This window comes from Pollicipes pollicipes, unplaced genomic scaffold, assembly GCF_011947565.3.
Source record: "Pollicipes pollicipes isolate AB1234 unplaced genomic scaffold, Ppol_2.1 Scaffold_6138;HRSCAF=7277_pilon_pilon_pilon, whole genome shotgun sequence".
Classification (NCBI taxonomy): domain Eukaryota; kingdom Metazoa; phylum Arthropoda; class Thecostraca; order Pollicipedomorpha; family Pollicipedidae; genus Pollicipes; species Pollicipes pollicipes.
The window spans coordinates 15,058,536-15,072,930 of record NW_023596818.1 but is presented as its reverse complement, the minus strand read 5'-3'; the positions used below and the strand labels follow the sequence as shown (position 1 = coordinate 15,072,930).

Here is a 14,395-nt window from a genome sequence, read left to right as displayed (position 1 = left end):
GAGCCAAAGTAGGCCTAGAAATTACAGCTGCAAAAACGGCATGGTAGAGGAAACGAATCCAAAGAATTGCTTCTGACCGAAGAGAGTGTTGGTACAGACAAGTAGCCAGCTTAACCAACCGGAAACCAAAACCATGGAGCCTTGATCTTGCGGGACCCAATGACGATAAATCAAAAGCGGAATTAGTAAATCGGTTTTTGGCAGAAATATGCACAACGTATGGACCGCTGCGCACAGAAGAGCTTCCCTGCTATCTGCCTGCTGATAACATTCCTGTTGAGATGCAGCCGTAACAAGTTGCCTTTCAGCTATCGCAGTTGAGAGAAAATATGGCTGTGCCCACTCGACAACTTCCAATGCGGCTACTAAAGGAATTTTCTGTGGAACTGGCCGTACCACCTCCTCATATTTTCAATCGGTCATTGCATGAAGGGTGCGTGCCATCGGTGTGGAGGAGAGCAACAATCACCCCTGTGCCAAAGAAAACATCGCCCAAGTTGCCAGGAGATCTGCGACCGCTAAGCCTCACACCAACTTTTAGCAAGGTTTTGGGGAAAATTATTGTTCCGCAAATTCTGGTGGATATAAAACCAAGCATAGCTAAGCGCCAATACGGAAATATGAAAGGTGCCTCAATATCACATTATTTAATTAGGATGTTGCCTGATCTGCTGACGGAGTTAGACGAAGCAGACAAATTATTTGCTATGGTTATGTACGATTTTAAGAAGGGATTTGGCCTGATTGATCACACAACAGTTATCCAGAACACGCTTGCATTGGGATTTAACTCCGGGTATGCAAAGTGGCTATGCTCATTCTTGCAGGGCCGACAACAGCGGGTCAAGATGCCAGATGGAACCATGAGTCGTTGGAGAACCATAACATGCGGCACTCCACAAGGCACCTTAGTTGGCCCGGTTGCTTTCCTGGCTATGGTTAACGGTGCCGCTGCTGATATTGACAACCGACTGAAGTAGGTAGACGACCTTACCATATACCAGGCGTGTCGAATTGACCAAGTAGATCGCCACTGCAAGTTGCAAGACCACACTGACAAGATGAATGATTGGGCAACGGCAAACAAGATAATGCTGAACACTGACAGGTGTCAAGTCATGCACTTTTTCAGAGCCAAAAACCATCAGCACTACCGGACAGCATGATTCAAGGAAAAAGCCTGAGAACTGCCATCAAAACTAGGCTTTTAGGTGCAACAATATCAAATGACATGTCATGGCAAGCACATGTGGATGAGATGTCAACCGAAGCACCGAAAGCTCTATATATGTTATACATACTGAAGAAGCACCATCCATCACAGGAACAGCTTGTTTGCGCGTATGTTACTTACATCTGGCCATTGCTAGAATATTGTGCACCGGTTTTCATGCGGAACTCACCGCCAAGCAGGCGCAATACCTTGAGAAAGTGCAGAAGAAAGCCTTGAAAATCATCTTCAGCCATTCGGAAAAGTACTCGCACATCTTGCAACGCTTGGCATGGAAGCCCTCGCTGACAAAAGAGAGAAGCTATGCCTAAGGCTAGGAAAACAAATGCAGGCGTTCTCCCATGCATAGAGATCTGCTTCCGAAGCAGCGAGTGGCGATCTCCGGCAGAAATACCAGGAGCGCAAGCACACTCCAAACGTTTTGCTGTGGTGTGCGACTACGCAAATCAAGTATTCCCCATATGACCACTCTTATAAACACATATGTTATCAACTAAGTAGCATCCTACTTCATATGTATATTGTGCACGTGTGCTATATAGGTTGATACTCGAAGTCATGCTTTTCTTAATAAACCGTCTCTCTCTCCCCTCTCTCTCTCTCTCTTGCTCTCTCTCTCTCTCTCTCTCTCTCTCTCTCTCTCTCTCTCTCTCTCTCTCTCTCTCCTCTCTCTCTCTCTCTCTCTCTCTCTCTCTCTCTCTCTCTCTCTCTCTCTCTCTCTCTCTCTCTCTCTCTCCCGACATTTTAACGGCGCCTGTGTAACTTATCATGGCACGATAGCGCTTGCATTTACTGCGGTTATTAACTTAAAGTCGTGCTACTCATGCAGGCAAGTTTGGCTTGGTATCTCACAGGGCACATCCATGCAGTACACCCTAGCTGACGAAAAGGCAGTAATGTACAGCAGATACTAAAAGATGCTAATATACAGCAGCAGTCGAAAATTCACGGCAAAGGCAACGGTTTTTTTTAGCATCCCAGAAGCACAGACACATCTTACAACTCACTGGATAGCCAGATGCTGAACATAGCTTCAATTGAGCTGATTGCTCCATGTGACCCGACTTCCATGGCCACGAAGTCACGTTTAAGTTAACCTAGGCCATGCCTTAAAGACATGGCACCTGGCCTGAAAAGTTCGACATATTGCAGCCAGTTGTGGTTGTACTAAGAGGAGGGCCTGAACTCGGACCCTCCTTCGGCTGTGCTCGTCATTTCACCTATATTTAGTTTGGTGGAATCGGAAGACGGAAGATACATTATGTACCTATCTACTTTGCTTCGCCCGTCCTTATAGCTGAAATGAACAGTTCAAGCCAAATGATTTGATTGTGCAGTGCGGACAAGACATGGCAGTTACGGCAAAAGGCGTACCCACCTAAGATGCCTACTTATAGTCATAAGGAAGAGCTTTGTTTTGAAATCTTAAAGAAATACAAGATAGGTACGATCCTGACATCGTTAATTATCGACACAAACAGCTTAAGAGTGCGTTAAATGTGTTACAGTTGCTTGCCATATCCGAGGGAACTAGTTCAGCACTGGATGGGGTGCTACGGTTTGCTTTTTCCGTGCATCACGATAGTAATAAGATCCATCTTTTCCAAATATCACTAACCCCGGCCGTTTCTCAGCTTCCCCACCGAGCGATAGCTCAGGCGCTCGCACCTACTGCCACCTACCCGCTCCTGCGTTACCGCTACCCCTCGCAGCGCGGTACTGAACGCCCTCTCTTGACGCTTTGTGAAACATTGTATACTGATCTGACCACTAGTTTAAACCTGACGGTCTCTCCAGTAGCCGCCATTAGCTGACCGCAGCGGGTATTCCCGTAGCCGTTCTCTGTTGTGCAGACTGCTATATGCTTGTCGTCTGGGCAGGTCACTCAGTGCCCTTTCGCTTAGAAGTACCCTGTGGTCGCATGGTTTGGGTGGTTGTTTTTGCGCGTTGGGGATAGTTCACAACTACTGAGGCGCCTGTCACCGATAGCTACCTACTAGCGGTCAGGCATCTGCCGGGTTATCAGTTTTGGTTCTTAGTTCCCACTGGTTATTCCTGGTTCATGGTTATTCCGATCACTTCAGTGGCTGTCGAAGACATGGCTCTGATACAAATGTCAATGGTCTCTTGCAAAGGAATATCACTACATAAATTAACTATAAGGAAGCTAGCCAACAATATGTCGCCACGTAATTCTACGCCTGCTACTTCATTCACGGTCTCGCAGTGCCACAAGCGGAGAAAAAAGGTCGAAGGGGGATGAGGACCTTTTGGATCTTCGACAAACCGTATAGAAAAACTGTGCTGCGAAACTCGTCGCGGGTTAAGATGCATAATGTGGTGTCATTGGGGCTTTACGACGCTCTCAGCTGCTGAGGCTCTATGGCGTCGCCGCCTCTCACCCTGGCAGGAAAGGCGGGCACCGTGGGGAATCGAACCCCGTACCTCTGGTTTCCCAGACGCGTACTGGTTCGCGCAGATGCATTAACCACTACACTACCGGCACCCCATAAGATGCATAAGTTGATCAAGATAACATAACATACATAAGTCACCTCATAGTCATAAGTCACCTCGCAGTAGGTTATGAACACCTGCACTCAATAAACACAAACCGGATATTTCAAGATTCCTCTCACCGAGTCCCCCGGACATGCTTTGCTTTATAAATGTAACACAACCGATCGCTGCGGACAATCGTGTGGTAAAAGTGATACCACGTGCGCGGTTCAATCTTGTTTATTTAACAAATCACATGCTCAGTCTGATTGCTGGGTGGTGCTCATCTCATGGAGCGACGACTAAGCTCGAGGGACTGAAGACCACGCACGGAAGTCATTAAAGCCCAAAGTTCTGTAGGATATAGTCAACGGACCACGCAGTTCCAGCTTTTTTTGAGCACAACATCATCTGCATTCATCGCTGCCCACTGGTACGCCAATCCCTCCAGTTACAGTTCAATAATACACCCACGGCATTTCACTTATTCATGAATAAATAGTGGACTAGATATATAGCCTATCTCAAAACGACACTTTCGTGCGGACGGGGGGGGGGGGGGTTAGCATTTCAACCAGTAGCCCCAATCCCGCATCACTAGCATTCGGCACATACGCAGCATGCGCGGGGCGGTTGCCTCAGTTAAACGACGTCTTGATATATTTCCCGTGTGGGTTAACTGGGTCCTCAGACGGCAGCAGCACAGCATATCCGATGCCCCATCCCCCCCCCCCCCCCCCACTGGAAGTGGAAATATGGTATAGGCGCCCAACATCACACAGAGCCACACCGCATACTAAGGCGGATGCCTGTCCGATGTCAGGACCCTGGGGTCAGCACACAGGGTGCCACACGCCTGGTTTCAAGCCGCTCTCAGCACCACCGGCGATGTCAAAGAGAACGCCAGGCCCGGCGAGCAGAGACGGTGCACACGGGGTCGCTTCCATCAGCCGAGACCGGCACACACCCATGGTGTCCACATCTCCGAGCGGGACGCTAGCTGACGCCACGGCGCCTGACGCAGCTCCGTCCGCTCACACGGCACCCGACCGCCTCCCACGCGGGCCCGACCTGCGCTCAGCACATGCTCCACAGCAGCACGGTGGCTCACGTGGCGTGACGTCACGCCCATGGCGTGCCGAGCGCCACACGGAGCCGTGCCCCTCTCAGAGCGCGGCGGTACCCCACGCGGCATCAGGCGGGTGTCACGGCGCGGTAGCGGCTCACAGGCGTGAGTTCCCCACCGGCGCCGATGGCGCGCGGGGCATCAGTGCGTTCCCACGGGCGCCGACGGCTCACATGGCATCAAAGTTGAAGCGGTGCGCCTCCTGCATGCGCTCGCGGCGGTCCTGACGCCGCTCGCGCCAGTGGAGCAGGCCGATAATGACCAGCGTGACGGCGAGCGTGCCGAGCAGCGCCGCCAGCGTCGCCATGATGGTCTGGCCGGGCGTCACGTACAGCTTGTTGACCCAGCGCGATGGCTGGGCCGGGGGGTGCGGCACCACGATCAGCTGAGAGTTGGGGATCAGCTGCGTCCACTGCTGTGTCAGAGGGCCGGGCGCGTGCGACACGCGCGGAACACCGATCTTGAGGTCGTCAACGAAGTTGGGGCTGCGGCCGAGCCCCAGCACCGTGTAGGGCAGCTGCAGCGCATGGTGGCCGCTCAGCGAGAGCTGCGCCGCGGCGAATGACCAGATGCTGCCGTCAATCAGCGTCATCCGACCAAGCATCGCCGGCCCCGGCTTGTTGGTGCCGTACGGGATGTGGATGCCGAAGCTGCAGTTGTTGAAGCAGCCGCCGTCGAGCACGATCACCTTGAGGAAGAGGGCGTCGTAGTCGGGGCTGTTGCGCACTGCCGACACAGTGTACTGGCCGTCCACGCGGTGCACGACGAACGCGTCCAGCAGACCGTCGTCGCTCAGGTCGTAGAACGCCGCCGCCGGCGAGTCCGGGTAGCCGGCGAACGTGTCCCACTCGGCGCGGAAACCGCGCGAGAAGCCGCACGCCGGCTTCTCCGCACACGGCACGTTGCGGAGTAGGAAGGAGCGGCGCAGCGTCACCTCGCCGTCCTTGCGCTCAAGGCTCATGAGCAGGTCCGGGTAGCCGTCCAGGTTGAAGTCACCGACGCGGGGCGTGATGACCTCGCGGTACACGTCATCGGCGGGCGCGACGAAGCCCCAGCGGCCGTGCACGGGGTCCTCAGCCTCGAGCAGGAGGCGCGCCCAGCCGCCGTCGGCGCGCGCCACCAGCACCGAGCTGTTGGCGCAGGGCGCGTCGAAGCACACGGGCACCAGGTGCTCCAGCCGGCCGTCCGAGTCGACGTCGAAGAAGGCCGACTGGCCGGCGGCGACCACGCCCGGCGGCAGCGGCAGCGAGCGGCGCAGCGCCCAGCCGGCGTCGCCGTGCTCCCACTCCTCGAAGCCGGCCTCCGTGGCCACCACCAGGTCCGCAGCCAGGTCGCCCGTCACGTCGACGAAGGCGCTGGCGTGCGGCAGCCGCAGCGGTGCCGCGTCCGCGTGGTCCAGCACCACGCGCCTCACGGTCCGGTCACGTCCGAACACCCAGAAGACGCGCGACCCGTTGCGACTTTGGCCGAACAGGTCGGTCACCATGTCGCCGTCGTAGTCAACGGCCAGGGGCTGACCGCGCAGCTCGATCGAGATGTTGTAGCCGCACGGCAGGTGGCGCGTGTCGCCCCACAGCACGAACGCCAGCAGGTCGTGCGGCCCGCCCGCCGTCGCCTCCTTCGCCACCACCAGAAGGTCCATGGCACCGTCACCGTCGAAGTCGCTCGGCACCAGCGACTGCAGGGTCAGGTTGCCGTAGACGCAGCGCAGGTTGCGCCGCCGCAGCATCGGCGTGTTCGCGTGGAACATGAGCGCGATTTCGAGCCCGTGTCGGTCCGGGTCCAGCACGAACAGGTCCGTCTGCTTGTCGCCGTTGTAGTCGCCGAACGCGGCCGGCAGAAAGTTGCGGAATGAGCCGAGCACCTCACGGCTGATGTCGCTGGCCCGAGCCGCCGGTGGCGCCACCAGCAGCAGCGTGGCGGTCAGAGGCAACAGCATCGCGGAGCCTAGAAAACGTAGCTGCTGAAAAGGTTAGAGAGGTGTTGCGGTCAAAACTGGCAGGGTGACACATTGGCAAGTCTTGGCTAAATATGAGTGAAATACAGGTAGAGTGAAGGGATGCATATTCAATGTGACTTGGAGCAGAACCCTAGCTGGGTAGCATACTAAACAGGCCTGAACTTTTTATGTTGGAACAAGTATACAATTGCACAACATGGGCAAAAAGGCTACCATATCAGTCAACAAATGGTGTAATATTTGGAAAATATGAGTAAACTAATATCATATAACTAAATTTCCAACCCACCCAGTTATCAGACTGCACCTGTGTAGTCAGTACTATTGTGAGGGTGCATAGGGCATTTCCAAGTTTATCATCTTGACAGCCTGAAAAGATGGCCATAGAAGTCAACAGCTTGCAGTTGCAAAAAATGCTTGTGATGAAAACCAGTTTGTCTATCAGAAAGCTGGCTATGAATAATAATCTGCTGCCACATCATAACATGCAGTCTCTTGATCAATTTCTTTAACTTAACAAGTGGATGAAACTGTGAGCAAAGTAACTGATGTTTACTCAGCAATTGCTGAGGTTTTTGCCAAATAGAAACATTATGTCCCAACTGCAAAAGTTCCTAATTTAGATTATGTAGGTACCAATAGGTTTAGCATGCATATCTAATTTGCCTCATCACTCAAATTTCAACATGAAAAGTAGCCCTCAATAAAGCACCAGCATCAAACAATTATGTGTCTGAGCTTTTGCACAACAGTCATCATGCTGTGCAAACTGTCATCCACTAACAGCAACCCACCAGTCCCTGATAACTGAACATACAATGAACCAATGGAATTATACCAATGAAACAATACCAATGGAAAAGCTCAGCATCAGCCTTCATTAAAAAATTTACAATCATGAACTTTAATTACATCAGCATCACAACATATACAAAGAAAAGGTGTGATCCATCACATCTCTTTTTGAAGTCAGTACAGGCATCTACAGGTGCACCTCTGACTCAGCTAACATTGCGCTGAATACAGTCACTGCACTCATAGGGTCAATAGTGAGTTATGAGAAGGTTGGGGGCTCCGCCCCCTGGCCACTGACTACCGAGCACTTGCATAGGTCTCGAGAAGGCACCACTCCAAATTCATGTCGTACATAAACATTGGCCCAATTTCAAAAGACATGACCATGATTTACATTTCATGTGTTCTGTGAGATGGCGATACGACGATGCGAGGCAGCCTTACCAATGCTCACTTTTCACACAACACAAAAGTGACGAACGACGCCGCCTTCACCTCCTTGACGACCCACTTCGTCCAAAGACCCCAGCCCTTTGAATGTGCATGGCAACACTGAGCAATGCACTACGTTAACCTCCGCTGCGCTGATATCGGAAGCTTGTCCTCGCCCAGAACTAAGCACTACTTCGTACTTTAAGGCTTGTGGCTAAAAAATGCCCAGATCTTTCAGCCGTATGTTTCACGCTGTGAGAGGTCAAAACCTGAATGAATATCTGTTAAAGCTTCAAACAAAGATACATGATGTGTTTGACAACAAATACGAAACCTGGCAGTGACTTTAAGTGTATTTAGTTTGACTTGAGCACAACGACGAAGAAATTTTTCCCAATACTAAATACTGAGTCATCTGTGGCCTAATTGTGACAAATCCAGTTTGCATATCGGTCTACGTCTTATTAGTCGGTGTTAATTTTGCTTGTTTTGAAAACACATACAGGTGCTCGATTTGTTGTGAGATTGGGTCGTACGAATTTGGATTTTGCGCGTTTGGTTCAATTTTTTTCGAAGTTGCCTGCAGTCCTCTGCATTTTTCCCAGGGGGTGTGTCGAGTCTGTTGACCTGGCACACCCTATGGGCGGAGTGCTGCAAAATGAGTTGGAAGGAGGGCGGGAGGCTGAAGAGTGAAGAGTGACACAGTCTGCGCCCGAAATATGTGAACAAACTGGGTTTTCCCCAGATTTTGCCCACTTTTTGATGGAATTTGGCAGACTGGAGCCCACCCCCGAAATGTTAAGGAAACTACAACACTGCCATCAGATGACACATGGTTTGCATGCACCTTACCAAATCAATATGAATAAAACATCCCATTGATTATGGAGATTATGATCATGCACAAAGGAGCATGGTCAGTGCCATCAGTTGAATGGGTTTGCAGAGTGTCAGGACCTGTCATAATTAAGATAGCCATAGAGGCTGAAGGTCATGGTGGTGTAGACACATTCCCAACACAACGTAATACATTTGTTTCATGTGAGAAATGTTTTGGAACTTCCTTGCTTGAAATAATCCTCACACAATTATAATTCCTTGAAAGATGGCTCTGTGAGTTGAAATTGGTCGTGATGAAGCACCAAACTCAAAAAGCACCAAAGGGTTTGGATATGTGGTTTATGGGATATGTGGTTTACATGTAATGAAACCATTATTGAGATGTTCCTGCTATGCCATGTATAACATGCTCACATATCCGGAGTAACATTTATGTTACTCATGTTACACCTACTTTCAGTCTGGCTGAAAGTAGGTAATGTAAAGCAGGGATGTGTGCAAAGAAAGCTGACCGGTATTGCTTGTGGGGATGTTAGATTACTGTAGGGGCCAGTTATGACCACCTGTTATGTATATTCCCTAAAAGGAATCCTTATGCTTTGCTTGCCTGAAATGGAGAGAGGGGCTAGGAGTCATGATTGAGCTAGTTTTTCTATGTTATTTAACATGCTGAATGTGCTCCTGGTGGATGCTCCTGGTGCTGTGCTTTCTTGATGGTATGTCAGGTTTGGTGGTTGTTGGTCATAAGGGCTGTCCATAAATCACAACTGTATTATACATCATTTTTACCTCCTATTCTTAAGCTACTCAGAGGTAACTGGTTGAAAGCCAGACTCTGATTTACAGTTGTGCAATGTTGGGCATAACGTTTCAAAACAGTAATATATATATTTCATCACCACCTAAAAAAAAGGTGGAGAGCAAAGATTACTGCATGGTTTGTCATGAGGTGCACTATGATAGCAGGTGTTAATGTTTTGAAGTATTTTAGAAGCAACACATGTTTTGCAAGCACACTGGAGTGTAACAATGTGCTCTCCAAGCTCCATTTATTTTTCTTTGGTTTCTCTCCATGAAAACCCTGCCCTCCATGTGTGGAATAAAATTTAAATGGGATTTGCTGCCTTAATCTTTGTTGGTACCTTTAGTTCCTCACTCAAGCACCTTCCTTACCATTGCATCTGCAATATTTGTCCCCACTGTGAACAGGGCCTGGTTGTACCTGGCTTACTGATGTGCATGAGCAATAGCCACTGCCTTCTAGGGTCACTCAGATTTCATTCACTGTATCACATAACAAAAAGCTGCTGCCCAATGCTTGTCACTTTTTGACCACACTGTCCCATTGCTACAACAGTCTCTCAGAACTGGTATCAACAGTAGGGGAACCAGGGGTCAGTTTTTATCCCAAAACACCAGCTTGGCTTCTGAGATCATGAATGTGGTTACCCAGGCACACAAATCAGGGCATGGGGCTACCCTGACTTCTGGATACCCAAGTCTGATTATTCCATGCTACTCCAGGGTGGTCAAATTCCTTTCATGGGGCAGAACAGCATTTCTACAGTGCCAGTGCCATATTTCTGGGCCACTGGGTCTGGGGACACACTACTGATTAGTAAGCTTGGTGGTTCTTCTGGGTGCTAATCATAAGAGAACTGTAGTGTTTTGTGAACAATTGGTATTTCAGGGCCCATGCCCTCTCCCAGTGACATTGCCAGATTGCTAACTTCAGTTATCTCTATCAGTGATTAGGCAATCTCCAGCAGTGGAGTGCTTCATGGGGCATTCTAGGGGCATTCATGAGAAAAGCTCAGTGCTCAGGGGCACAATTCACTGGTCACATGGATCCCACACCATCTTAGTGCAGGTCAGTTGTGATTGGAGGGCTGCTCAGCTTCTAGGGGTGCTATTGACCGTAAAAGCTGGGGAGGAGCACCATCCAGTGACGTTTTAATGGGGTGGGGCAAGGTCAAATTGATGCAGCTGAGGAAGGCTGATAACTCAACACATGCCCATTGGTGGGTTTCATCTGTGATTTAGCATTTTATGTCTCATTTATTTGCATTAGTTAAATCTGGAAACTTGTTAACCATTGTGACCCTGCCATACGAGCAGAGAATTCACTAGCAGTACCCTGGCACTGAGGCAGGGCGGGGCTCTACCTGACACTTAATAAGATTACCAGGCCGATCGGCGATGGTTTAGCGTTGGGTGCACGCTGTTACGTATTTTGCGCACCGGTATGCTTATGGTACTTTCACAATATGTACTTTCACAGTATGTGTGTAAGTGTACAATATGCATGTAAGTGTACAATATGTGTTTACATGTACGTGTATGTGTATGTGTACGTGTACAAGTGCGTGAAGCGGGTATGCATACTTCGAGAAAGAAAACGGTCCGTTTTGTTAGCCAAGGCTGCTGAATGAGGGTGAGGATGGGGTCATTCTGCATTGCTTCTCTGCCCGTGGTGCCGGGTCGCTGTCTGCGACTGCAAGTCCTCAAACACTGTCGTTTGCGTGTCGAAGATTTGATTTGCTTTTAGTGCAAACTAGTTCGGCGTTTCTTACTTGATTCCTGCCTAGTTTTCATCATTGTCGTGGATGTAACATCCCGCCAGCTCAGCGTACAAACAAAACAAACACACAAACAGCAAATAATTAGGTTAAACTAAGTGTGACTTATTCTGCATTGGTCATGAACGCAAAGCGTTCTGACAACGCGTCGGTTGTCCCGTCTGCTGTTGGCAGTAGCTGGCTGGGAGAGCTGATGGTGCCACAGGGCTGGTGACATAGTGATTGGGGGTCGCGATACTAGCGTCTTCTAAAACCATTGTGGCATTTGCTGACGGTTTTTAGGAACTTTGATGGGGTGATATGAAAATGACAGAGAAAATGAAGAGGGTGGCAAGTAATTTATGCTTTTACCGGAGCTGGGGAACAGTTAAACCAAAAGTCACGTTTAATATGCTCCGCTTGAGGGGAAAACAAACTCCAAACGCGTACCGTATCAGATGAAGGCGGTTATACTTGCGTGTCATATTTCAGGGATACGGTGCCAACTAAGGGATCGCAGATGATGTGAAATTCATGAGATTTTGCCGACAGTCTTGGGTGCGCGCGCTTCTTTTTAGTATTGTACCTTACGTATTTTGAAAGGCCGTACACACTTTTTGTCGGCTTTTTCAGCTGCGTTGTAAACATTTGTCAAACTTTATTTCAGTTGCACCCAACGTGCCCTGCTCCGGCCGAACGATTCGATAACTTGCAATGGTGAGTTATCTTGCGGATGGTCGGGTGGACGTGTCCTTACCGGCTGCAAACCTAAACGAACGTGACATTGTCATACCACCGCCTGTCCGTAGTTTGTGTTAGGTTGCAGCTTACTTGTTTGCCCAACGCGGTGTTTCTATGCCTTTGATATAAGTCACTTGTCACGTGCGTGAGGTAAGCATACCGATGACTCAGTGGTTCCGTGCACTCGTGTGCCATTCGCCTAGATACAAGCAAGCTGTCCGCTTGCTAGCACGTGACATTGCTTGGGCGTATTTCAGGCGGCCGAAGTGGAAGAGACGCTGAAACGCATCCAGTCGCACAAGGGTGTTATTGGAACGATCATCGTCAACTCGGAGGGTAGGTTCAGTCAGTGAAGTGCAACATTCATCAGTTGTTTAGACATGACGTGATAAAGAATATTTTTGAAATTGATGTGGATACGACGCTTTATGGGTTGTTTTCGATCATGAATAAGACGTATTCCGCCACGCATTGCTTCCATGTATCGCAACTCATCATGCGGATTATTCGTGCATTTAAATGACCTTCAAAGCTTCTACGTCTACCAGGGCATTGCCAAGCTTCGTTCACGCAACTGGTGTTTTCTGTTCTCATTTACCACAATCTCCTTCCTGCACTCGCGCTCTCTACAGGCATCCCGATCCGAAGCACGATGGAGAACTCGCTGACGGTGCAGTACTCGGGCCTCATCAGCCAGCTGAACGACAAGGCACGCTCGACCGTGCGCGACCTGGACCCCACCAACGACCTCACCTTCCTGCGCATCCGCTCCAAGAAGCACGAGATCATGGTGGCGCCCGGTACGTGCACGCGGGCAGGGAGCCGCCCGTCAGGTGGCGCTGCTCGTGCGGCTTATGCTCTTGGTCGGAGTGCGCAGCCCAGAGGCAGGGCAGCCGGAGACCGGCCAGGCTGGAGACGTGCAGAAAGCCACTTCGAACGCGCTGTCTCATCACTTGATGCGGTGGTGGCAGTCCTAATTGTATGGGGCGCAATGATAACAACCATGCGCAACGGCAGCTTGCTATATACGCACACTCGTGAAAATACCGTGTCGTCCGGCTTGCGCTTGGTTCCGTTTGGTTTTCAACCCAGAGTGTCCCATTCTGATAAGTGTGGGCGTAGCGAGGATGTGTAGGGTGTCGGTATTACTACCCTCGCGTTATGCGCTTTTTTAAAGTCGGCTCAGGACCGACTCAGCATGCTGGGATCCGATTCAGCTCATGACTCATAACCGTTCCATTTTTTTTTTATTCAGCTCAATTCAGACTCGTCCCCTACGTTGAATCATGTGGCTTATGACTCACGCGGCTTGCGAAGTTAAAGATCTGATTCAGACCTGGCTCGTGGCCTTATGCGCTGTGAGCCACAATTCATGATTCAGCTCGAGTCGAACACAACTCGGGGTGTGAGTGAGATCACCGGCGGGAATCTGTAATGGGCACACAGCGTAACATACACGAATTATGCCTTTTTCAGATAAGGAATATCTTCTGATAGTGATACAAAACCCAAACGAGTAGACGACGAAAGGCTGATCGTCACCATGGAGGTCCGCACGGAGGCAGCTGACGTTGCCGCTCCACCGAGGATCATCACCAGTGGGGACACGATCGCTATAGTTATTTATTGATGCCTTGGGCGTCGTGCGGTCGCACATTCCATCTATTGTAGACGGCAGCGCTGTGTGCGGCCTGCTGGCCTGGGCTATTTTGTCGGGCGTCTGGACGGAAAGCTGCTGCTCGAAGCCACCTCGGGTGCTCTCCTGTACCCGGACATGACCTTTCATGGTTGTGGATGATCTGCGAGCAAATTTTTCATCTCAACAATGCAATGTAGACGTGTATCGGAAATAAATTATTGTGCGCGGTTTGGATTTTCATCTGTATTATCGTGTTAGGGTGGAGAGGACGGCTGAGAAGCCGCTTTGAAAAGAAGATAACATGGAATGTGTCGGCACTGGACTCGGTAAACGAGGCTGTCAGCTGGGACTTCAGGGACGCAAGATAGAGCCCGTAGGTGCTCGATGCACGTTCTAGTGCTGCGCAAAGTTCACGTTTGCTACACAGTGGTCGAAGGCCATTGGAAGATTGTGGGAAAAAGGGCCGCTCGCTTTCTGTGTTGTCTAGGATTGCGCTGTACCCAGCAATGAATGAACTGAGACGGAAGGAGAATAGATGTTTATCCGGCCTGGCAATGCACATACGACGCTACAT

General features: G+C 50.2%; 2 protein-coding genes across 11 annotated transcripts; one reads left to right on the top strand and one right to left on the bottom strand.

The window, feature by feature from the left end:
* Positions 1-3,960: 3,960 nt before the first annotated feature.
* On the bottom strand, positions 3,961-8,252 carry LOC119105818 (T-cell immunomodulatory protein). Of its 7 annotated transcripts, none has more exons than XM_037229338.1 (3): positions 8,056-8,252; positions 7,106-7,185; positions 3,961-6,819 (listed from the first exon to the last, which is right to left on the bottom strand). In XM_037229338.1, exon 3 carries the CDS (start codon positions 6,793-6,795, stop codon positions 5,026-5,028), a length of 1,770 nt encoding a protein of 589 aa, XP_037085233.1. In that variant the 5' UTR covers positions 6,796-6,819; positions 7,106-7,185; positions 8,056-8,252; the 3' UTR covers positions 3,961-5,025. The 7 variants fall into 7 exon arrangements, with proteins under 7 accessions (XP_037085233.1, XP_037085235.1, XP_037085232.1 ...); XM_037229340.1 differs by having other exon boundaries at positions 7,124-7,185; XM_037229337.1 differs by lacking the exon at positions 7,106-7,185.
* A 205-nt stretch (positions 8,253-8,457) lies between these two features.
* On the top strand, positions 8,458-14,055 carry LOC119105819 (dynein light chain roadblock-type 2). Of its 4 annotated transcripts, none has more exons than XM_037229346.1 (5): positions 8,458-8,548; positions 12,109-12,158; positions 12,440-12,518; positions 12,815-12,982; positions 13,659-14,055. In XM_037229346.1, exons 2-5 carry the CDS (start codon positions 12,156-12,158, stop codon positions 13,700-13,702), a joined length of 294 nt encoding a protein of 97 aa, XP_037085241.1. In that variant the 5' UTR covers positions 8,458-8,548; positions 12,109-12,155; the 3' UTR covers positions 13,703-14,055. The 4 variants fall into 4 exon arrangements, with proteins under 4 accessions (XP_037085241.1, XP_037085242.1, XP_037085243.1 ...); XM_037229347.1 differs by lacking the exon at positions 8,458-8,548 and adding an exon at positions 8,746-8,764; XM_037229348.1 differs by lacking the exon at positions 8,458-8,548 and adding an exon at positions 8,823-8,840.
* The last annotated feature ends 340 nt before the right edge of the window (positions 14,056-14,395 follow it).

Bases quoted from the DNA above. Each gene is read 5' to 3' on its own strand.
- LOC119105819 (XM_037229346.1), top strand. The intron at 12,519-12,814 runs GTAGGTTCAGTC...CGCTCTCTACAG, and splicing joins GATCATCGTCAACTCGGAGG to GCATCCCGATCCGAAGCACG. The intron at 12,983-13,658 runs GTACGTGCACGC...TGCCTTTTTCAG, and splicing joins CGAGATCATGGTGGCGCCCG to ATAAGGAATATCTTCTGATA.
- LOC119105818 (XM_037229338.1), bottom strand. From the start codon at position 6,795: ATGCTGTTGCCTCTGACCGCCACGCTGCTGCTGGTGGCGCCACCGGCG.